This window comes from Hemicordylus capensis, chromosome 9 (assembly GCF_027244095.1).
Source record: "Hemicordylus capensis ecotype Gifberg chromosome 9, rHemCap1.1.pri, whole genome shotgun sequence".
Classification (NCBI taxonomy): Eukaryota; Metazoa; Chordata; class Lepidosauria; order Squamata; family Cordylidae; genus Hemicordylus; species Hemicordylus capensis.
Window position 1 is genome coordinate 29,021,583 of NC_069665.1, and position 24,640 is coordinate 29,046,222.

The window sequence follows — 24,640 nt, forward strand, 5'->3', positions numbered from 1 at the left end:
TATGCTGTTGCTACATGAGGATCTGAGAATGTTTCTATCACTCTTTGGAATTCTAGATTATCACCATTTACATTCATCGTCAGACGAAACACTTTCTTGGTTTTCTCTTCATGTGTCTGGTGACATCTACTGACTGCAACATGATAGGAAGCTCATTCCAAATTTATTTATGTATGACATCTTTATCCCGCTCTTCCTCCAAGAAGCCCAGAGCGGCATGCATGCTTGTGTTTATCCATTCCAAACCACTTGTTGTGGGGGGAGCTCCTCAGTAGGAAGTGAAGTTAATCAGAATGTGAGTAAACATTTCTTCTCTCATATTCCCTTGAAGTTGAAGATTGGTCACGATGCACTGACCCCGTTACATCCTCAAATTAAGATCACTCTCTGACACCTCCATGACTCTGATGCTTCCCTTGTAAAAGTCCTTTTGATCTCAGAAGAACGCATTTCCAAATAAATGTGTTTTAAGACTGGGGCCTGAGGGAGAATGTCATGGCAACTTGGAGCAGACAGTCCTTGGAAGAAAGCTGCCTTGGAAAACGCTGTCTGTGGTGGTGTCCATTTTCTTTCATTTTTCCAGAACACCGTGCAGGGATTTGATTTTTGCTGCATACAAGCCAACTAGTCTTGCAGTTAGTTGGCTTTCACCTCTGATTTCCCTGTCCAGGAGCTGACTGTGGCCTATGAAACTCATGACATCAGCAGGTGGCTTCTGGGGCACAGCCTTAGCAATGTCCTTAGCAATGCCCATGAATGGAGGGCTATAATTTAGGGATGGGGCTGTGGCTCGGTGGCAAAGAGAATCTGCTTTGCATGCAGAAAGTTCCAGGTTCAATGCCTGGCAGCATTTCCAGGCAGGGCTGAGAAAGGTCCACCTGAAACTCAGGAGAACGGCTGCCTGCCACAGTCGACGATACTGAACTAGATGGGCCAACAGTCTGACTCAGTGGAAGGCCATCCCATGGGTCGAAAGTGATGATATACAAAATAAAACAACGTCCCCGTCTGAGCTGTGCAAGCTCTCTTAACACCTATTGCACATGTAATCTCTGTTTATCGCATCCCTTATAACTTCCTATTCCTGCCAGGAGCAGCACCTCTTTCCAGCGCACAAGCTCCACCGTCAGGCTTCCTGTGCCGTTTACAGAGTAACCAGACACACTGTCTGGGCATTTGCCTAACTTCCTCCTTAATCCTTTTTGATTAGCAGCAGAATTTGCAATTGCTTCTCGAGCTGGTTGCTGGTCACTCTCCCAGGGAGTGGAGGTTACTGGCACCGTCTTCCAGCAGAGTGAGGGGTGGACATTTCGAAAGAAAAAGGAGATACAATACAAATAGAGCAGTCAATAACTGTAAGCAGGAAGGCTTAGTTTCCTCATTGGAGTCATAGAAGAGATTGAGGTTAGACAAAAAGCTGGATTTAATTCAGTTCAAAAATCTTGCCTACTGTCCACTGTCATTACTGGCGAAAGGGCTGCTTCGATTTGAAACACTGCCTGGAAGATGATTGCATGGGTATTATTGTGAGTGCCAAATGGATAGTTTCTATGACTTCTCTGACAAGGGGCAGCACAGCTCTTGCAGCCATGCATGAACGATGCTGTACCCTTAAGATTAGTACTTAAGAGGGGACTTTCACAGGAGCCGAGAGTGACGGGGAAACCCCTTGATCAGTTTCAACCTCAGGCACGTGCCCCCTCATCTGACTCTGACTTAGGGCTTTAGTCGTTCTGGTTTGCTGGCCGTGTGAAACTGCAAGGATTATCTCCAGGCTGAGCTTGTAGTCCAGTCCATTTCAGCACCACTGCCCCGTACTAAATGCAGCCGTTAACTTCTAATATCTTCCAAGACTCCCTTCAGTTGATTTTTCTTTTTCAGGAACAAAAATAAAAGCCCTGGCTAAACAGACAACACAGTCCGCAATATAAGAGAAAGTGGCATTCCTTCAAAACATTCTGAAAATATCCCCCAGGAACATACATGCATCTCATCAAGGCCCCAGTGTCACCCCGTAGGAACATAGGAAGCTGCCTTATACTTAGTCAGACCATTGGTCCATCTAGTGCAGGATTGTCCAGGATTTTAGAAAAAGGTCTTTCCTGGCCATAAAAGGTAAAGTGTGCCATCGAGTTGGTGTCAACTCCTGGTGACCCCAGCGCCCTGTGGTTGTCTTTGGTAGAATACAGGAGGGGTTTATCATTGCCTCCTCCCATGCAGTGTGAGATGATGCCTTTCAGCATCTTCCTATATCACTGCTGCCTGATGTAAGTGTTTCCCATGGTCTGGGAAAAATACCAGCGGGGATTCGAACTGGCAACCTCTGGCTTAGTAGTCAAGCCATTTCCCCGCTACCTGGAAGTTTTTCACATCCGGCTTTTAGTTTGCATCTCCTCCAGAATCAAGGGTGTGCATTCACATATCGGCCAAATTTACCCCAAAGTCCCTGCCAGCTATCAGGGAGCACTTCACACACAATTCAGATTTTTCATCGGGCGTTAGAGTGTAGCCCGGTTTATGTCCAGGGTTTTTTTAAAAATCCACTTTTTGCTTGTTTTTTGGCAACTTTGAACTCACAGCAAAGCCTTGCAGAAAACCTGTGGTAAAGCCTGCTGTCTGGAAAAGCTCCTGGAGATGCTGCCAGGGGCTGAACCAAGACCTGTGTGTAAAGCAGAGAATTTGCCACTGAACTACAGCCACAGCCCCAAACCAGTGTGTAAAAAATATGTACTTATTTATTTCTCACCTTTCTTCTACTCTGGAACAAAATGTGACATGCAAAAGTTCCCAACAAGTACCTTCCACCCAGACACTAGTCAAGTTTAGATCTGCATAGCTTCAGCAAGGTGGCTGCACCCTGCCTGCTCAGAATTCTTAGGATGATTTGGTTAGACCAGGAATTCCCAACTTTCGGCCCTCAGAGATGTAGTTGGACTACAAGTCCCACCATCCCCTGCCACAGTGGCCAAGGGCTTTGTTTTTCTTCTGTCATTCTTTCTGTAACTGCTTCTATCAGCCTGGTTCACACAATCGTTTGAACTTAGATTTAAAGTTGGTAGCTAACATTAATGTGATTGTGTGAACCCACATCAAGGTAGGAATCTCAGATTCCTCTTAGGACACAAACCCGCATCGGTAATCTTGGCGTGGGTTCGCACAATTTATTATTTTATGTATGTATTTATTTATTGCATTTTTATACCGCCCCATCCAAAGGCTCTGGGTGGTGCACAACAAAACAAAAGCTGACAATCATTCAAAACAAGCCATTTAAAACAAGAAAAACAAATTTTAAAACAGTTTAAACCTATTAAAAACAAAAAACATTTAAATGCAATTTAAAGACCCTAGAAGGCCAGACCAAACAAATAAGTTTTAAGGGCTCTCCAACAGTGATCCCAAATCACGAATTTCTGCTGGGAGTGCATTTCACAGCCCAGGAGTAGCGACAGAGAAGGCCCAGTTCCGAGTTGTCTCCAGACGTACCGGTGGCAACTGGAGACAGACCTCTCCAAATGACCTTAGTGTGCGGTGGGGATCATACAGGAAAAGGCGCTCTCTAAGGTAACCTGGACCTACACCATTCAGGGCTTCAAAGGTAATAACCAGCACTCTGTATTTTGCCCAGAAACATATTAGCTGCCAGTGCAACTGTTTAAGTACAGGCATAACGTGGTCTCTCCAAGTTACCCCAGAGATCAGTCCGGCTGCCACATTTTGGACTAACTGAAGTTTCCCAACTACCTACAAAGGCAGCCCCACATAGAGCTCATTGCAACAGGCAATCACACTAATATGTCCGTTACTTAATTTAGACCTGGATTTGAATGACTGTGACCCCCAGGCCATTGTTCAATTTTATTTTGGAAATATTTACACTGCTGGGTGTATAATCCAAATGTACAAAATGCATAAATGAATGGCCAAAGCCAACATAGGAAGGCCTGCCCAGGGGATTCCCACTAAGTGAGGATTTAATCAGAGCAATGTGGGGCAATTTTCAAGGAAAGCACAACTCCACCAATATTCCTGTCCACCATGGCTAACAGGAGTCATAACGAATAGCATTCTTTCCTGTTTACTTTACATATTTATTTAACTTCAGGAGCATGGTTTGAATTCAATAAGGAAAATGTGCATAAGACAATGGTCCTGAATTGTAAAGCAGTACAAGAGTCACTAATGGTGCTGAATCAGACAGCTTAGTAAATTGTCTGATCTTAGCTGAGCAATCAGTTACCGTATTTTACGGACTATAAGACGCTACGGACTATAAGACGCACCTTAATTTTAATCCAGTTTTTCAGAGTTTTAACATATTAGACTGTTAAAACATATAAGACGCACCTGAATTTTGGCGGATATTTTTCGAGGAAAAAAGTGAGTCTTATAGTCCATAAAATACGGTATGTATGGCTGTCAGTTATAATCAGTTTCATGCAGGCTGAGAACACGTTCACACAAGACACCACAAGCACCCTTGGCCGTTTTCATACAGTTGGCTCATATTTTCAGTGTGAGATAACATCCGAAGATAATCCAAATGCACCTTTTTTTTTCATGCTAGAACTCAGAATGGCCTACATTGGGCTTGTCAGGGATCTCCCATCCAGGCATTGATCAAGCTCGGATTTCCTGCGTTTTCCCCAGCTTAGCCTCAGCAAGGTTGTGGCATCAAGTGCCTTCAGACCAGACCATGGTGTGTCCATGAATTTTGCAGAGGATGTGGGTTTTACATTTGCATTCCAAAGCCATTCAAGCAAATGCCTGTTTCAGCCTCCTGTGTGAAAACACCTTTAAGCCACTTTCACAGGAGAAAAACTGTTTCCTTTATGTGCATGCTAACATCTCACCAAACTGAACTATACTAGGTTAAAATGCCACTGTTCTTAGAAATACCTTTCCCACCACCATCACTGTTGTCTAGTTTGGGGCCATAATCTAACAGGTAAGTATGCTTGTGCTGAAATCAGTGAGTTTAAATGCACTATATTCTGTGGCCTGATTCAGACAGTCATTTGAATCTAGGTTTAATGTGGGTTAACAACATTAGTGTAATTGTGTGAACCTACGCCAAGATGGTTTATGGCCCAAGATGGATATGAGATTTCCAACCTTGGCGTGGTTCACACAATCATACTGATGTCAGTATCTCATATATAAACATCCACCAAATCACTCAGAGAGGAAAAAGCATTTCATTAGAAAATGTCTGTTTCCCAAGTTCTATCCCTATTAACCACCTTCACAACCCAAAGAGCTGTGCCAAAGCCTTCCTTGTCACTTGTGAATGAACGCACCCCTAAAGGTTAATCAAGTCAGCTCACACGTTCTCTTGATTTCAAAGAGGCCTAGTCTAAATGTCTCTACCTGGGATATCTCATCTTTGGTACAAAGCCATCTGCTCTGGACGGCTTTCGAAAGCCCCCAGTGATGGCTAAAGACCATATTGAAGTTGATCGCCTGGAGACCTGCTTGTGAGGTCAGACAACAATTCTCTGCCAGCACCCGGAAGAAAACAAGAAAGACTAGCCACTTCATAATGCTGACGGCAACAACATCTCCAAGATGCAGCTAATCTATCCGCCACAGACCAAACCAGCAAAGCTGCTCTTCCTAGAGAAACGACATGCAGCGTTTCTTCCAGCCAGTCCGCTCCTGTTATCTGTTCATCCACCGGTGGCTGCTGCTGCTGCTGGCATAGGCGTTGTACGGACGGGGGTTCGCTGAGCTTGGACCGCAGATCCAGCTGCTTTCTCTGAGTCCAGCTTGCTGCTCTCGGACTTTCTCTTCTTGCTGGGAGAGTAAGTGCTGTAGCTCTTCCTGGTCACGGAGCGGGTTCTTGCCAAACTCCTGCTGGATCCAGGCTCGGTACTGCCAAGACAAAACCCCAGAGGAACTGTCACCTGACAATGGCAAGGACAGAAAATGCACTCAGTGGGACAATGCACACCGATGAATTGACCAGGGTAGATATATGCCAAATAGGTTGGCGTGCTTCTGCTCCAATGGTCATGTGTCCTTGGGGGAATGTAGAGGGTCAAGTGCAAATGACCACTAAGCAAGGAACTGCTTTGCAAACGGGCCATTCGTACTGACCTGTTGAGCGACATTTATCAGCCCTCCTCGGCCCTAGTTTCTTTGGTTTCACTGTCACTGTTTGGTTTCACCACACTGCCAAGTGGTTACATGTGCACAGCTTGGGAAATGGCCACTCATAAATGCTCCCGGTGTTTCACTACAAGCCCATGGGGAATGAGGCTATAGCTTAATGACAGAGCATCGGCTTTGTATGCAGAAGGTCCCAGGTTCCCTCCCGGGCTAGGAGAGACCTCCTGCTTGAAACTTTGGAGAGCCACTGCCAGTCAGGGTAGACAATGGGTAGAGCTAGATGGACCAAGGGTCTGACTCCGTATAAGGCAGCTTCCTGTGTTCCTAGATCTGTAAGAACGTAAGCAGAGCGCCGCTTGATCAGACAAAAAGTCCACTGAGTCGAGCATTCTCTTTCCCACAGTTTGTAAGCTTCTCAGATGCCTCTGGGAAGCCCTCAAACAGGACATGAAGGAAATAGCCCTCCAAATGTGTTGCCCCAACAACCAATACTCAGTTATACTGCCTCTGTACATGGAGGCTCCATATCGCTGCCATGACTAGCATCCGTTGACAGAGCTCTCCTCCATGAACGGCTCTAATCTCCTTTGAAAATTTCTCAGTTAGTGAGCACCACCACACTGAATAGCAGCAAATCCCAGAAGTTAATTCTGCATTCTGTCAGGTTCTTCCTCATGCTTGTCTTGAATGCTGATCAGTTTCAGAGGATGACCCCGAATATTATGAGAGAGCAAGTGTGATTTAAAATCCATTTGGCTTGTTCCAAAGAGGAAAAGCAAGAGAATTAAAAGTAAAGCGTTTTGTTTGTTTTTGTTTTTTTAAAGCCAAGCAAGAGTTTAAAAAACATTTGTTTTTGGAATAAACCAGGGAGAAAAATCCCAGGCCCAACCAACAACTGTCCTTTTATCAAGCACGCAAGTCCAGCATTCTGCCTGGCAAACGGGTGCATCTGGGAAACCCTAATACTGAGAAGGAGTTTGAGATTCCGGCTCACATTGTTTGCTTGAAGGTCCTTACTAGAAAATAAACCAGGCTTCCTTTCTAGAACAGCATGGCGTCCTTACTCTGAAACAAAGTTTTGCATGCTTTCCAAATTAAAAGCAATTGTGCTTGTAACTACTGTTCCAAGGGTGGGTCCTGTAGCCCAGGGGGCAGGCAGATATGTCATAACAAGCAAAAAGTCAAGAATTCCCATTGGAAGTCCCCTGAAAATGGGTGGGTGCCCATTTGAGAGCATTAATTATCAGGGGACCGCAATTGCTTTCTGTGAGTAGGAGTGGAGTTCACACAGGATCTCAGGGAGGGACTAGGGAAAGACATTGCATGGATAACAAGTTAATTCTTTCCTTATTCTCTTCTAGTCACATGATTTTGGGTAGGTTCACACAACAGTTTCTTCTCGGTTTCACTCAACACACAGTGTAAATTCATTTTACTTATAATTTTTTTTTTTTGAAAAATCCAGAACATGTAAATAGTTCAGATATCTCATCCAGACCAGATGGCAATGACTCTGCATGTACTCAGCTGTTCAGATGTGACTTTGCAGATACAACCATTTAACATATGTCCTCCAGAATTTCACAGATGAAAGCAAGGGCATACTTATTGACCCACCTGTCTTCCACAGATTTAGAAACCAGGAGGGGTGTTTGAACTTCTGAAACACCACACACAAGGGCTTTGGAAAACCTACAAATTTGGTGGCACTCTACATGGTTGCACTCTACAAATAAAGGTATACTAGAAACACATTGGGCCAGTTTAGAAGGTACTTTCAACACATGGTTAGATTCTTCTACACGTATACAAATGATCATCCAAATGGAAAACATGCATGCTTTGCCCAGGATTTAAATACTAGATATAATGTAGGATTTAAAAGGCAGTTCCTGCTCACGACTGCAAGACCAGCCCTTCTCAGAGAGATTTGGGAGACTCGGGTTCAAATTCCCACTAAGCCATGAAATTCACCCAGTCACTCTCTGGAATCACAGAATTTTAGAGGGGGAAGGGACCTTCCAACTCTCTTTTAGAGCTGGAAGTCTTCTAGTCCAGGCCCTCTCTCAGCCTAACTTACCTTGTAGGGTTGTTGTGGGGCACAAAAATGGGGCACACCCACCACCCTGAGTTCCTTGGAAGAAAGATGAAACAAACATTCAAGAAAACCGGCTCATAAATAAATAAGAGATTGAAAAACACAATTGGGGCCTTTCCAGATTTTTTTCTTAAAGTGTGCCATCAAGTCGATTTCAACTCCTGGCCCCCACAGAGCCCTGTGGTTTTCTTTGGTAGAAGACAAGAGGGGTTGACTATTGCTTCCTCCCGTGCAGTCTGAGATGATGCCTTTCAGCATCTTCCTATACCGCTGCTGCCCGATATAGTACCAGTGGGGATTCGAACTGGCAACCTTCTGCTTGTTAGTCAAGCATTTCCCCACTGCGCCACTTAAGATTACTACTACAAAAACTACAAATATTTATATACTGCTCTTCAACCAAAGTTCTCAAAGCAGGTTTACATAGAAAAATAAATAATACATAAATAAGATGGTCCCCTGACCTCAAAGGGCGATAGATACCAGCAACTGCCACTGGAGGGATGCTGTGCTGGGGCTGGATAGAGTCAGTTGCTCTCCCCCTGCTAAATATAAGAGAGTCACCACTTTAAAAAGCTGCCTCTTTGCTCGGTTAGCTGGGGTTAGCAGATTAGGAAGGACAAAGGTCCAGAATTCTTCTTTCTCATAGTAGTCAACCAGATGTCCACAAAAAGGAGAGAAAGGAAATACACTTCCTCTGTTTTCCAACAGCAACAGGTCCTTAGAGGTAGACTGCCTCAGAGGTTCTATATAGCTATAATCACTAATTGCCACCCACAGACCTGTCCTCCCGAAATTTCTTGAATCCCCTTGTAAAGCCTTCTAAGCTGGTGACCATCTTGTGGCAGTGAATCCCACAGGTTATGCAAGGAAGCCTTGTCTTTCGTCTGCCCTGGGCCTACTACCGATCAGTTTCAATGGTTAACCGGAGGTCCTAGTACCGAGAGAGAAGGGCACATGATTGACTGTCAGCAGGTTCTGTCTGAGCTGTGTCTTTTGTGGGCCTGGTGCCCTTCGAGTTAACTTCCTGTTTAGAAAGTGCTTGGTTTTTCTTTCTTTCAAAAAAGCTAACCACTGAAGTCAGGATATTCTGAGAGAGTTCCTGACGAGAGTGCAAAAAGGGACTCCCAGCCACATGAGGCAAGGGATGCTGGCTGCCAGTTCTGGGCGAGAAACCTTTTCAAGGAAAATGCCCAGCGGTCTGCAGTCATCGAGGCTCGAGATTCCCCAAAAGGGCAGGGATTCCCCCAGCCTACCCTGCAGTCAGCTGACGTTTGGTCTGAGGCACGTGCCTCTGCTTGACAGAATCCCCACAGGGGTGGGCGGCAGGAGGAGCTTGGGACTGCCTCTCTCACTGCTCGAGAATCACCTGGGGATTGGTCCTGATTTCTGGAAATCCCAAGAGGGGGTCTTGTGGGAGCCAGCATGAATTGTCCCCTTTGCTAAGCAGGGTCCTTATTGGTTTGCATTTGGATGGGTGCCTACATGTGAGCGCTGGGAGAGATTCCTCTTAGGGGATGGTGCCATAGCTCAGTGGAAGAGCATCTGCATGCCTGCATGCAGAAGGTCCCCGGTTCAATCCCTGGCAGCATCTCCAGGTAGGCCTGGGAGAGACTCCTGCCTGAGACCTTGGAGAGCCGCTGCCAGTCAGTGTGGGCAATACTGAGCTGGATGGACCAAGGGTCTGACTCGGTATATGGCAGCTTCCTATGTTCCTAAGGTGCAGTAACAGGTCTTTGGATTTAGCATAGGGCACCTTCCTAGGTTCCTATTTAATCCAACACCCCAGAGCAAGAGTCCCCAGACATTATTGGACTACAACTCCCATCATCCAAAGCCCCTTGTGGCTGGGTAATTATGGGAGTTGTCGTCCGACAACATCTGGGGACCCAAGGTTTCAAAGCCCTACTGCAGACATCAGTCTCTGGTTGGACATGTTGAAGGGCTGCCCTTAAATGTGCCACCCAGTTAGCAGGTGATGAGGAGGCATGCAGTCTGTACCTCGTTGAGCAGCGTCGCCTCGTACTCCTGCAGTTGCTGCTGGAAGCCAAAGTTGGGGCTCACGTAGGAACGGACAGCTTTGGTGGCAGCCAGGCACTCTTCCCAGCCCAGCTTGGTCACGGTCATGAGGTAGGCCACCAGGATGGTGGTGCTGCGGGAAACTCCAGCTAAGCTGTTGCAGCAAAACAAAGAAGCCCGTTTTCATGCCCCACACAGACGCAGCAGGGGTGGACCCATCGCTCAGTGGCAGAGCCTCTGCTTTGCATGCGGAAGGTCCCAGGTTCACTCCCTGGCAGCATCTCCCGGTTGGGCTGGGAGAGACTCCGGTCTAAAACCTTGGAGAGCTGCTGCCAGTCAGAGCAGACTATATTAAGCTAGATGGGTCAACGGTTTAACTCAGGAAGGCAGCTTTCTACATTTCTAACTTACAAACAGGGGTGGAGGAAACTCAGACTGGGACGCTGAAGCCGTGAGAGTGAGTGTCCCTCGCTCAGGACCTTGGATCTGATCTAGCTAAGCTCTTCTTACGTTCAAATTAATTTTTTGCCATGTTCCTCAATCATTGGTTCCCACCCAGCTGTGTCTATGTTAAATTCTAATAATTTCACAAGACTTTGGGGTATGCATATGTTAGCAGTGGCTGTGTGCACAGACACTGAAATACAGGCACGTACACAGACCACAGAGTGTTCAGCAAGCTGCAGGGAGAGAGAGAGAGAGAGAGGGAGAGAAAGAATATGAAAACCACTCACCAATGAATGAGACATCCTCCTTTATGCAGCCGGCATTCATGAACAAATCTGATGCACTCCTTAAAATGCTGCATCCTGAGGACAAAGAAGAAAAACTAAGAAGACAAAGAAGAGCTTGTCTGTATCTGCTGCCAATAGATTTGCTTGACTGATGACCTTCAGGACCAAAACTGGACATGAACATGTTGGAGCTCCTGTCATCTTTCTTACAAAGCATCTACAGGGATTTGGATTGGGACCCTAAACCTGTAATGCTGAAGAGAATGTGACATGCAAGAGAGATTAGGCCCATTTACAAGTTATGTTCAACACTGATACAACGCATGTACAGTGCACACAGGTTCAGATCCGTACACAAGTACGAGTGTGCAGACAGCTGTACCTTTGTACAGCATAATGTCTATTGTTTGTTCCTTAAAGAAAAATGGAAACATTAGATTCATGTTTGTTTATCTTTTTTTTAAACTTTTGCTTTTTTCCTTTAAAAAAAATGTGCATGCAACACTCCTCAAAATTCTTCCATCCTCAATAGTTTTTTAAACTGTCCCCTTTGTTCCTGGAGTTCATTTAAAACAACTGGAACGGTATAATTGTTAAAATCCCAATTTACCAACAAGAAACCAAACAGATCCCCCACCAGACTGACCAATAGGAAACAAACACAACCTAATTGAAATAAATGTGTAGTAGGAAAAATATGTAAGCAAAATCAAAACAATGGGAAATATTGATGAAACGACTGTACAGTAATCCCTCGCCAACTGCTAGGGTTCCGTTCTGACAAAACCTCGCCGTTGGCAAATTCACAATTGGTGAGGCATTAAAGTCTATGGGAAACAGGGTTTTAGGTGAACCATGCAAAAAGACCTAAATATAAAGGAAAATAAATAAATAAAATGCTAAAAAATCAATATTGCCAAGAGTCACCAAGAAGAATGAGCAGATTGACCCTCTGACTGACTGACTGACACTGACACTGACACTGACACACACACACCCCAAATCACTAGAAAACTTCACCAACCGCGGATACTCAGATTGTGGTTGGCAAGAGCTGTTATGATTTCCTATTCACATATACTCAAATCCGCAGTTGGCAAACCATGGTTGGCGTGGGATACAGTATACTCAAAGACGAGCAATAAATTCCACAGTGCTGAAATGTGTACAAAACACGAATGAATAAGTCCATACACTGTATAATCAAAAGGAGCAATGAAGTCCATGAGGAAGAGATGGGTATGAAACCTGAATGAACAAGTCCACACACAACGGGGACCTCCATTTCAAGATGTCTCTTTTTCAAGTGGAAGTGGAAGTTGATCTTGTCAAAATAGCATTGGACAACATGCTCCAATGTCCTAATATTTCTTATGCAACCTCTTCAACTGCTTCTAGAAAGTTCTCTTGAACAAACAGGTACAAAACTTGCGGAGGTCACCTGGTCACTGTTGTGTGTTGACCTGTTCATTCAGGGTTCATGCCCATCTCTACCTCATGGATTTCATTGCTCCTTTTTGATTATACAGTGTGCGGACCGGTTTATTCGTGTTTCATACACATTTCCACATTGTGGACTCTATTGCTCCTCGTTGAGTACACTTGTTTCATCAATATTTCCCATTGTTTTGATTTTACTTACACTGAATATATTTCCTACTACAGATTTATTCGATTAGGTTGTATTTGTTCCTTATTGGTCAGTCTGGTGGGGGATCTGTTTGGTTTCTCGTGGGTTTGTCTGTATAGATCCTAATAAGCTTTAAAAAATTTCTTGAAAAACCCAGTTCAGACATTATGCTGTATGAGTGTACAGACATCTGTACATGACTGTACCTATGTTCATTTAAAAAGCGAACCTGGATACAGACCCTTCAAACGCAGGGTACAGATAGGAGGTTTACTGCTATACCCGCGTTCAGCATAATATGTGTTCAGCATAACATGTGAATGACTGGACCTGTGTACAGACTTGTGCATTGTACACTTGTTGCATGAGTGTTGAACATAACGTGTGAATGGGCCTAAAGACTGAAGCCAAAATGTTTAACTAAACAATTTGAAACTTATCTCTGTTGGCTATTCACTTATTTACCTACGTTTCAATTCAATGTTTGACTGCATCCTTCTAGGATCCAGACTTATTGGTTTGCAGTGCTGTTTATTACACACATTACAAACACAAAAAACATGCAACAAAACATCTAGAGAAAAGCAAAATTACACCTGCAGCACTATCTTAAAAGCAAGGAGAATAATACAAACCAAAGTGGCTTCATCCCATTTGGAAATTAAAATTTGGAGGTTAAAGCTTGCTGAAATATTTTTGTGAGTTTACAGCCATTAATACTGGCCTCTGAGCTAATCCCGGTTGATGGCCAAAAAGCCCCAGAGGGTGTCCCTGGATGGCTCCTAATGGCACACACACCCCACAGTCGACCGCACCTGCAAACTGCACTCGACAAATACTTTTCCCGGACTTCTGGGACACACCTTTGGAGCTGGCAAGAAAACCATGCGCCTCCTTTGACCTCCGTGGCCCAATTACAAAAGAGAACAAAACCAAACAAAGATGCAGGCAGCCCTGGCAACCCTCCAGGAAAGGGGCATTCACCCTGTGCGTGGCAGCCAGGTTTCCTGCCTGCCGAACATTACCCAGCTGAATCGAAAGAGTCTGCAGGGAAGGGTGGAGTCAACTCCGAGGCATTAGCAGGCTCTTGGCACCACAGCCGAAGGCCATGCTGTGATCATGGAAGCAAAGTTGAGCCACCATAGAGTCAGTCAGTCAGTGTGAGTTTTTAAACGGTTATGGTAAGAATCTAGCCTGGTGAGAATTGGTGGGTGGGGAATATAGGAAGCGGCCTTCTACCAAGTCAAACCCTTGATCCAGCTTTCTCTGTATTGTCTACACTGACTGGCAGCAGCTCTCTGAGGTTTTAGGCAGGACTCTTTCCCAGCCCTACCTGGAGATGCTGCAAGGGATTGAACCTGGGACCTTCTGCATGCAAAACAGGTGTTCTGCCACTGAGCTATGGCCCTTCTTTATATATGAAGCTGCTTCATACTGAGTCAGAACCTTGGTCCATCTAGCCCAGTATTGTGACTGTCAGTGGTCCTCAAAGGTTTCAGGCAAGACTCTTTCCAGTCAGGGATTGCACTTCTGCGTGCAAAGCAGGGCCTCTCCTCTGAGCTAATCATTCCAGGTTAAAAATCTATTTTTACAAGTGGCGTTCTTGCCGAAATTCGAATGTCTCCCCAGGCCCTAACCAGAGTGCTCCTTTTCAGGATTGCAGCCAGGCTCAAATGGTAGCCTTGTGGTATTGTTTGTACAATCAGGGTCATTTAAGATACTTAAAATGGATTTCTCCCCACTTCTTGCTGCACACTTATCGATGATGTTGATATGTGAATTTGCATTAGGGTCCAGGACTCTGTTTCACAAGTGAGAGTGTGACAGAGGTGCTTCTACCTCTGGGCTTCCGGGCCGAAGTCTAGGGCCTCCGCATAGGAAGCTGCCCTATCAGAGTCAGACCATTGGTCTATCTAGCTCAGTATTGCACAGACTGGCAGCGGCTTCTCCAAGGTTGCAGGCAGGAGTCTCTCTCAGCCCTCTCTTGGAGATGCCACCAGGGAGGGAACTTGGGACCTGTAGATGCTCTTTCCAGAGCAGCTCCATCCCCTGAGGGGAATCTCTGACAGTGCTGCTCACACTTCTAGTCTCCCTTTCATATGCCACCAGAGCGGACCCTGCTTAGCTAAGAGGACAAATCATGCTTGCTGCCACAAGACCACATCCTCTGGTGGCCCCCAAATCCCTTTTAGTCCTTCCCGGGTGGTGTGGTCGCTGTGCCGTGCTGCTGGCCCGCATTGCACCAGGCAGCCAAGTGTGACCTCTGCTTTAGGGACAGAGGGTGGAGTGGGGAAAGAAGTGTGTGTGATGGGAATATGTTAAGTTGCGTATCGAAATGTTTCTGCTCATGCAGATTTGCAAAAATATACCTGTTTCATATTCTTACAGGCTTGTGAGTTCAGTTGCTGTTTGTGCCCTCAAGAACCCACGTGTTAAAAATACTGTGTGTGTCATGGTGTGTGTCGGGGGGTGATGCTTAACTTGCAGCGGGTCAGTGGGGGGACCCCAAAGGCCTTTAGGTCCAGACTCCAAAATTGCCCAGGTGCACCTCTGGAGGGTGGTGGTTGTACCAGATCAAGGAGCACAAGGATGTCATCTTTTATATGTGGCATTAAGACCCTTCAATCCCAGGAACCAACCACAATTTTCCAGCTTATGAACCAGGACAAACCCTGACACCCTCCCACATAACCCAGCTGACATCGGGCCATTCCAAGTCACCTCGTCCTCTTCACGTTGCCTCTTGGAAAACCCTTTCTAAGTTCACCGAGATTGTGAAATCCCAGAATCTCAAGCAATGCACAGAAAATAGCCCCAAAAGCAAAACTTCCTTCCTGTGGCTCGTGGCTTGGAGGCATGGCATGATTGCAAGAGAGAGAAAAGGCATGTGCAAGGGGCAAAACACACTTTTGCTGAAGAAGGCCTTCATTGCCAAGGCCTCTCAGTGGGAACATTCTGCTCAGAGGAGGGGTCATAGGCATAGGCCAATGGTGGGGCCCCTGCTCTGCAAGCAGGGAATTCCAGATTTAATTCCCAGCACCGCCAGTAAAAGGATCTCAGATGCTGGGAAAGGCACCCTGTTTGAAAGGCCTGAGTGGGACAGAACACGGCCTGTGTTGAGATCAGTGCCAGGGGCCTCAGTGGGAAAGCACCTGCTTTGCACGCAGAAGGTCCCCAATTCAATCCCTGTTATCTCCAGTTATAGGATCTCAAATAGCCAGGCTGGGAAAGGAACCACAGCCTGAGACCTTGGAAGCTGCTGCCAGTCAGAGCAGACAATACTGAGAAGGATGGACCAAGGGTCTGACTCAGTATATGCCAGCTTCCTACGTAGCCACATACATTACGGACACCAAACCACACATTAGATTTTGCAAAGCTGCTGTAGTTCCACGGCAGAGCAGAAGCTTTGCATACTGTTACCTCTTCGGCATACAGATGCTGATTCAGAGAATCCTTTCATACTGGGGGAGTGGTTTGGCAGGTAACACTGGAGGTGAGGCTCTGGAAGGAAGTGAGACTCTGAATCCTGGGCATGCCCAGAAAAGGCCACAGAATCGCACACGAAGCAGAACAGGGGTGACCTGAAAGTGTTGCCGTGATGAATGGACAGGAAAACCTGGGACACCCTCCCCAAGAGACCTAGCAGGTTTGTAGTGTACAGAAACTGAAAACCTAGTAAAAACTTACAAATTTTGATTAGAGGAGTCTGAGGCCGATATACAGAGGTAGGTCATGTCCTGGAATGAAAGAGAAGACAAATTTTCAAAATGTTTTCAGTGATCTCAGAGGTTCAGGTGCAAATCTCGGTGCACTGAGGACCAGCCACCACATGGAAGAATGTTTGAAAGGAACTGATTTAAAAACACACACGCACCACCACCACCACCACTCAACTGCTTCACCGTGGCCTTATTTAACAAAGCTACGTGTCCGCATGGGTGAGAACCACACTCACAAGTGGGAGTTTCTATGACGTTTCCATCGCAACAGCTCATGCTTCTGAAGAGGCAAGTTGCTTTAAGTTATAAAACCAACGGACTTGCCTCTTCAGCCTGTGGCAGAGACTCTGAAGGAAATTTTAGCTTGTGACATTTTCACCTATTCGTTTTATTGTGTTCATGACAACCACCTGGGCATACAACCAGAGACCACTGACAGTCTACCAGAGCCCAGATTTAAATGTACATCGTAATTATCCAGAGATGGCAACTCTTGTCTATGTGAACAAGAGACACAGGAGACACTTTGACCACAGATCTTTGCCCTCTGCCTTCATTTGTTTACAAGTCACTGCGTGCACGGCTGAACTTCACCCACAAGAGATAACAAGCGTAACTGATTCCACAGTCAGATAGGAAAGAAAAAGAAAGCAAAAGTTCTTGGATATTTGGCTGGGGTTGTTGACCCTCTTTCACCATAGTTCAGATGAATGAAGCTCAATGAAATGACACATTTGGATTGAATGGAACAGTCCCACAAGGAGGGAGGAGAATAAATGGCCATGCAGAAGTAGGATAAGAGAGGATGTTGTTTATGTCCGGATTCTCTATTAGGCTAAGTACGCGATGCCACAAGGACCTCATCCAAACCGAGGCCACCTGCTAAGAGTGTGATTATCTAGGGTCACTCTTTCTCATCTACATTGTCTGTATTCATGTTTAAAAATCATATTGGATATGTTTTTTGGATCCTTTCCATTTGGTTTCAGAACAGAAGCCACATCAGTCACCCTCATGGATTCATCTCTGCAGGGAGAAGCTTTCAACTGGGAACTCGTGGCTCTTGAGAATTCCTCTGAAGTTAAGGCAGGGTCTTCTTGGTCATGGCACCCCACATGTCAAATGCCCTCCTCAGAGAAGCTCACCTGGTGCTCAGTCTGTGTTTTTTGGTGACATAGACTTTATTTGCTCTGGCATTCCAGTATGTCAAATAGCTGGTTTAATTGCTTTATTGTTTGGCTGGTTTACTGAACATCCTGCTATTTTGTGTTTCATATGAGTTGACTGAATTGGATTGCATCGTTCTGTCTTTTAACTGTACACCACCCGGGGAGCTGAGAGCAAGAGCAGCTCATTACTTCTCTAAACAAAACAAACACACACCAGAAAACTTTTGCAAGTTGCTGTTGTGAGCTGCAATACTGAATCTTCCAGCGAGTTACTAACCTTTCCTCGATCTTACCATGATGCCTGTCTCTGCACTGCCACAGAAATACACATCAGGATGAAGGATGAGGTTCCTCCCTACAAGCTTCTTCTCCTCTACCAGAGATGGGAACCCTCGGCCTGAGAGGAGACATTGCCTCTTCCAGGGGTGCAGCAAGCATGGGAACAGGAGCTTGGCTTTGCACTTCTCGGGCCAGATCTGTGATTGACAGATTGCTCAATGCATCCATGTGTTTCCGGTTCCCTTTTTACTCTCGCCTCATTTTCCCCATCGTGTTGTAAGACCTCTGTGGATTCGCCATCTGTCTAGCAAGTCTGCAGATATGTGGCCCAAGCAGCTGTGGCTTTGGTGAGCGTTTCCCCCCCCCATCCCCCAACCATTTGATTTTTTTTTTATGTTTCCCCGTTCTTCTCTGCAAACCTACTCAGTGTCTCTTACCAAGAAAATGGCTTTCTTGTATAGTTATTTTAGGATCCACCCCCCCCCCCCCCCCGCTAAAATATCTGTGGGTAGTACAAGTTACAGAGCTGACGTTGCGTAAGACGAAGAGATTGAACTGTGGAACAGAAGTGCTGGTCTTGTGGAAGCAAGCATGGATTGCCCCCTTTGCTAAGCAGGGTCTGCCCTGGTTGCATTTGAATGAGAGACTACGTGTGTGAGCACTGTCAGATATTCCCCTGGGAAGATGGAGCCACTCGGGGAAGAGCAGAAGGTTCCCAAGTTCCCTCCCTGGCAGCATCTCCAAGATAGGGCTGAGAGAGACTCCTGCCTGCAACGTTGGAGAAGCTGCTGCCAGTCTGTGACTGTGACTTGGACCCTTCTGCCTGCAAGAAGTGGGTTGCTCAGAGTGAGTAGCTGACACACTGAGTCCCATGGGTTTTGAAGCCAACCCTCCCCAGCCCAAGTCCCAAGTTCTACCCAGGATGTCACACTGGCATTTCAAGGCGATGCCAAGGAAACGTTTGCAAAAGGAACTGCAAACAGCCAGCGTGGTTGTATTGCCCTCTGGTGGCCTTAACATCTTCAGCCTTCCTGCTTCTCCACAAATGGAAAAGCCAAGGGAAAGTTAATAATGGAGAAGGGGAAGCAGGCTGCAGCTGCAATCTCCTATTTTCAGATCTGCCCATTTCCCAGCTGCCATGCTGAGTGGTCTAGTTTCACTCCACAGCTATTGCTGGCCTTGTGGTAGCAAGCATGAATTGGCCCCTTTGCTAAGCAGGGTCCACCCTGGTTTGCATTTGCATGGGAGACCACATGTGTGAGCACTGTCAGATATTCCCCTTAGGGGATGGGGCTGCCCTGGGAAGAGCACCTGCATGATTGCATGCAGAAGGTCCCAAGTTCCCTCCCTGGCACCTCCAAGATAGGGCTGAGAAAGACTCCTGCCTGCCTACCTTGGAGAAGCCGCTGCCAGTCTGGGTAGACAACCCTGAGCTAGATGGACCAAGGGTCTGACTCAGTATAAGGCAGCTTCCTATGGTCCTATGCCCCAGATACTCCATACTCACTTCCAGCACTGGCTTGGCATTGCTGTGCACCGACAAGATGTGCGTGATCCCGTTCTTTGCCAGGTTCTCTCTGTCCTCAGCATCTGCAGGCAGACAAATGTCTGTAAGCAACCGTCATGAGCCAACTGCTCCTCAGTCCCAAGCCTAATTCTCACGGAACCAGAAAACCTTGTGCGTTTGGGCTGTGCCACCTGGTGAAATGCCCTTGCAAGTTAGTGTAAAATCCTTAGGCTTGATATAGGCAGGGAATTTGTTTATTGCATAGAGGAGCTTTTGGCGATTATGGCAAGGGATGATGGGGTCTGTAGTCCAACAACAACTGGGGACCCAGGGCTGGGAACTCCTAACCTAAGGCAGGGTGAAAAGCAGATTCAAACCACTTACCCCTGATGTTCCCAAGGTACAAGCCATCCACAACCTAAGGAAGGACCAAGAGTATTGTATTCAGTTTCTTGAACAGCTAAGTGTAATCTATGCAAAATGACTTTGCCCAATCAGTGACAGGCCTCACTTCCTAGCTCTTTTGTTTTTGTCCTTGTATGTTGTAATGACTAGCAAGCCAGAGGTTGCCAGTTCGAATCCCCGCTGGTATGTTTCCCAGACTATGGGAAAACACCTCTATCGGGCAGCAGCAGCGATATAGGAAGATGCTGAAAAGCATCAGCTCATACTGTGTGGGAGGAGGCAATCTATCCCTCCTATATTTAAAAAAAATGGTACTGGAAACCTTTAAAAATGAAGGGTATTTTTGTTGGTTTTTAAAAAGCAAAGTTCTGGATTCTTCACCTAGCATCTAGTTCCAGGAACACAGCAAGTGACGGGCAGTCTAAGAATAGGGTGTCCTTGCCATGACCTTTTAAACAGAGTTTAAGTATAAGCATGGGCTAAAGCTCAGAGGCGCCAGGGCTGTTTTGTGTTGCTATAGCAGCAGCTTCTTCCAAACAAGCCAAAGACTTGGCTACCAGGGTGCATCCAGGGCACGGACGAGGGGATTATTTTTAAACACTTGCCTGAGTTGGGGGCATCCTAGCAAATGCTTCACAGCCAACAGGATTCTTTCCTCTGCTTTCTGGAGAGCACCGGGGGATATTTATATCATGCCATATTTCCCCCTAAGATACACAAACTAGGCAAGGTGGCACCTTGCGTGGGAGTGACTGTGGCCAATAGACTCCTCTTTTGGAGGCGAAATGAGCCAATGGTGCTTCTAAAACAGACACCTAAGGATTGGATTGGGGTGTTTAAAGAACAGAAAGATCTGAGGCTATGAAGGTGATCTGCAGTTCTGGGCCTTGGAAAGAGGGGGACAGAGCAGGGAGAATCAGTGAGTGATGCCATTTAGAGCCGATTTGGTTCTTTGGTTGGTTCCAGCAAATCTTACAGGCTTTGCACACTTCTCAAAAACTTAAAGTAAAGTTGTGCCGTCGAGTCAATGTCAACTCCTGGTGACCACAGAGCCCTGTGGTTTTCTTTGGTAGAATACAAGAGGGTTTTACCATTGCCATCTCCCACGCAGTATGAGATGATATCTTTCAGCATCTTCCTGTATCACTGCTGCCCAAGATAGGTGCTTCCTATATCGGTCTGGGAAACATACCAGCGGGGATTCGAACCAGCAACCTCTTGCTCCCTAGGCAAGTTACTTCCCCGCTGCGCCATTAGGTGGCTTGCACACCTCCCATAGATGCAGGAAAATAATTTTGCACCATCCACCTCGAGCATGAGCTACAATCCAGCCTTGGTTTCTTTTTCATGGCAATGGGCTTGTGATCCAAGCAGTGTTCCCTCTAACATCTGGATTCCCAGATGTTGTGGACTACAACTCCCAGAATCCCCAGTTGCAATGGCTTTTGCTTAGGGATCCTGGGAGTTGTAGTCCACATCATCTGGGAATCCCTGTTAGAGGGAACACTGGATCCAGGCTAGGGATTGGCCCCCTAAGGGATAGCAAGAGGTAGTGGTCTATCCCCGTAGAAATAGTTCCTGCTCTCCCAGACCACCAGGCTGGAACTTTACAGCAAAGTATCAGACAATGCAATCAGAGCATATTATGGTCCTATAGGTTGAATGGATTACTTTGTACTCCTGCTAACTGAGCAAAGAGGCAGCTTTTAAAGTAATGGTTCTCTTGTATTTAGCAGGGAGAGAGCAACTGACCCTATCCAACTCCAGCACAGCATCTCTCCAGTGGTTGATGCAGGTTTGTGCCTTATACTTTTTTTTTTTTTAAGATTATGAGCCCTTTGGGGACAAGAAACCATCATAATTAATTAATTAAGCAAATTTATTGACCACTTGAATTCCTTACATAAATTAAAACAATGAGGACAAGGTATAGGGAAGAGAACATGAACACGAACACACACACACAAAACTAAACACTTCCAGTTTTCATAAAATAAAATAAAACTTATTTTAATGTAAAACTGAAATAAAACTTAAAATTTTATTTCATTATTCGCTATGTCTCTTTGTAAGCTGCTTTGAGCACTTTTCTTGAAAAAGTGATGCAGTTGTAGTAGTAGTAGTAGTAGTAGTAGTAGTGTTCTTTAGAGAATGCATTGTGAAAATCAGCTACCCTGACTTGGGAGGGATGTCACCCTTCTGGTCTGAGAACAGCCCCTCCTCAATTATTTCAGCTCAGAATCATGGATATCGGTCCAGACCAGAGCCAGCTTCTCCATCTGGGTCAGTGGATCTAATTTTAGTTTAGTAAAGCTGTGATTTCCTCCGGTATTTAGAGATACGAGCAGTAACTGATTCCTCTGCCAGACCAGCTGCTGTGGTAAGGTAACGTTTCCATGATGAGTAAAAACAAAACAAAGCTAAACAAGAACGCTAAAAATGTCACTGAAAACACTTGGATGTTAGCAGGAAGTTGTAGAGGCTGGAAAGGGGAAGAGAAACCTGAATAAATCCCAGCTTACTAAGTGGACAGAACATGCTAGGTAGGAGTCCCACGGGGAGATTTCCAGACACTCCGCTTCCAAGGAGACACCGACACATTTTCTTATCTCTTAATTAAAAAGCCTTCTTCCAATGAACCTAGCTAGAGGACCTAGAGGAAGGGCTGTCGCTCAGTGGAAAAGTACCTGCTCTGCATTCAGAAAGTCCCAGATTCAAATCCTGACATCTCCAGGTGGAATTGGGAAATACCCCCTGGCTTAAGCCCTGGAAAGCTTCCGCCTGTCAGGGCAGTCAGCCCTGAGCTTGATGGACCAAGGGTCTGACTCAACATAAGACAGCTTCGTATGCATTGACTTAGGGCAGGGGTTCCCAACTGGTGGTACTCCAGATGTTGATGAACTACAACTCCCATCATTCCCAGCCACAATAAGTTGTAGCCAAGGATGATGGGAGTTGTAGTTCAGCAACATCTGGAGTACCACAGGTGGGCAGCAGTGTTCCCTCTAAGGCAGGCCTGCTCAACTCTGCCCTCCCCCAGCTGCTTTTGGACTACTGCTCCCATAATCCCCAGCCATAGTGGCCCATAGCCAGGGATTATGGGAGTTGAAGGCCAACATCCGCAGGAGGGCCAAAGCTGAGCAGCCCTGCTCTAAGGCGTGGACAAGCACACCATGTTTTTGAGGTCCGCTCAGTTAATTTTAGACCCTGATCAGGTTGAATCAGGAAGGCCGCATTCGGAATGCACGTGCATGTATGTATGTACGCATGCACATTGATCAATGCACATTGATACTGCCGCCCAGTACAAAGCTCATCCTGCACACAGATGGGGAAAAAAATAGTGACTTAGGGGAGGAGGCCAGTGGTATCGCTTCAGTCCTTGAACAAATCTCCAGGTAGGGCTGGGAAAGGCTTCTCCCTGAAACCCTGGCGAGCTCCTGGCAGGCAGTGTTGGCCCTGACTCAACACAAGACAGTTTCTTCTTATTTACTTACCTGGCAACTTCCCAGCTCCCACACGGCACTGCTAGTCTGCATAGAATCATGGAATCTTTCTTCGAGCCTGCTTTAATTACTGTACCCCACCTTGGCATTTCTTCCTCTCCAGGCTACCTCATTTTTGCTAAGCTCACATCAACTGCAGGTCTTTACCTTGCTCATGCCGGTCCCCATGGCAGCTTCTAATTCCTCAGCTGGTCCACACGCACACAGAGAGAGTAAACCCACACTTGCAGACTCCGGTTTCCCCTTGGTCACCCGGGCACTGCAGAACAACACAGAGAAAAACACACACGCACACAGGTGAGCAAGGCCCCTTTCCCTTCTGCGACACACCCAAAAGGTGTGCTCCTCCTCTCCTGAGCAGCAGGAGGAGGCAGGGCATGCATGCATGCAGGGAACGCTGGAAAACCCAGCCCACCTACCACCTCTGCTGGACCTTGAGGGGCAGCCAGACAGAATCCTGAGGAACTGCGGTGCACAGGAAGTTAATATGGAGGCTCACAGGAAAGCTGAGGGCAGCCAGCTGAGATTCCGCTTCCAAATCTACAACAGATCTTACGCCACCAGCTGTGACACAGGATCCTTGTCACTTGCTTACTGATCCCAGTGTGTGGTGTCATGGCTCTCCTCCTCCTCCTCCTGCCCCACCCCACCCCCGCTTTTTCCATCTCTTTCCTGATGAGTCATTGAGCGACAGCTGCTGCCAAGTGAAGTGTCCAGCCCACTGTTGCAATGCAGAGGCTTGTCCTTGGAAGCCCCTTCTTAAAAAGAAGCCGCAGGGCTCTAAGCAATTGCGGGGAGCTATTGGTGGGGTCTGGGTCTTGCTGATCAAGGAGGCCTCCAGCCCAAAGCCTCACATTGACAGGCCGCTGGTTCCATTTTGCTCTGGGATCCTGGCACTCCATCCAAGGGAGCAGCAAGCAAAGCAGGTTCTGGAGACTGTGCCATTTTCCAAAGCAGAAGCAACTCCAGCCCTGTTCTAATGCAGGCTGCTTGGCCTTGCCGAAGGAGCTTCATTCATTCTCAGTCCCACAGGAGGCAGTGAAGGGTCTCTGTTGCAATGTGACAAGGATACACGGTCTCGCAGGTGGGAATCCAGCAAGTATGGGGGCAGGTGTGTACAGCACAGAGAGCGCCATTTTTTAGGCCAGCGGACCTTATCCCTGTATTCATTACGCAGTATTCTTATCCCAGCCCATTACCTTCTAATGAGGGCAGGATTCAAAAGGATCCCTAAAATCCTTGAGCTGAAGACCTTTTCAGTCCTGTCTCAGCTTTCAGAGGGAAGGGGGAAGAGTGTCAGGCAGCATCTCTACCTCATCCTTTCCTCATGACTGGTTGACTCTGCTCCAGCAACATTTCCCTCACTGTGAGCCAGGCTGAAAGAGGGGTGGGCTGAATCTGAGCACTGGCTGGCCAGTCAGTCAGGTGAGGAGAAAGGGGTGCAACCTGACAATCTCCTC

The 24,640-nt window shown here is 46.5% G+C and overlaps 1 protein-coding gene across 6 annotated transcripts; it reads right to left on the reverse strand.

The window, feature by feature from the left end:
- Nucleotides 1–3,146: 3,146 nt before the first annotated feature.
- Nucleotides 3,147–23,802, reverse strand: LOC128334621 (dual specificity protein phosphatase 22-A-like). 6 transcript variants are annotated; one of them, XM_053271598.1, is made up of 9 exons: nt 23,680–23,802; nt 23,328–23,439; nt 19,654–19,687; nt 19,270–19,352; nt 17,777–17,959; nt 16,283–16,332; nt 10,963–11,037; nt 10,211–10,382; nt 3,147–5,874 (listed from the first exon to the last, which is right to left on the reverse strand). In XM_053271598.1, the coding sequence occupies exons 2-9, from the start codon at nt 23,346–23,348 to the stop codon at nt 5,662–5,664; spliced, it is 831 nt and encodes a 276-aa protein (XP_053127573.1). In that variant the 5' UTR covers nt 23,349–23,439; nt 23,680–23,802; the 3' UTR covers nt 3,147–5,661. The 6 variants fall into 6 exon arrangements, with proteins under 6 accessions (XP_053127573.1, XP_053127574.1, XP_053127572.1 ...); XM_053271599.1 differs by having other exon boundaries at nt 23,614–23,802; XM_053271597.1 differs by having other exon boundaries at nt 23,600–23,802.
- Between the last annotated feature and the right edge of the window lie 838 nt (nt 23,803–24,640).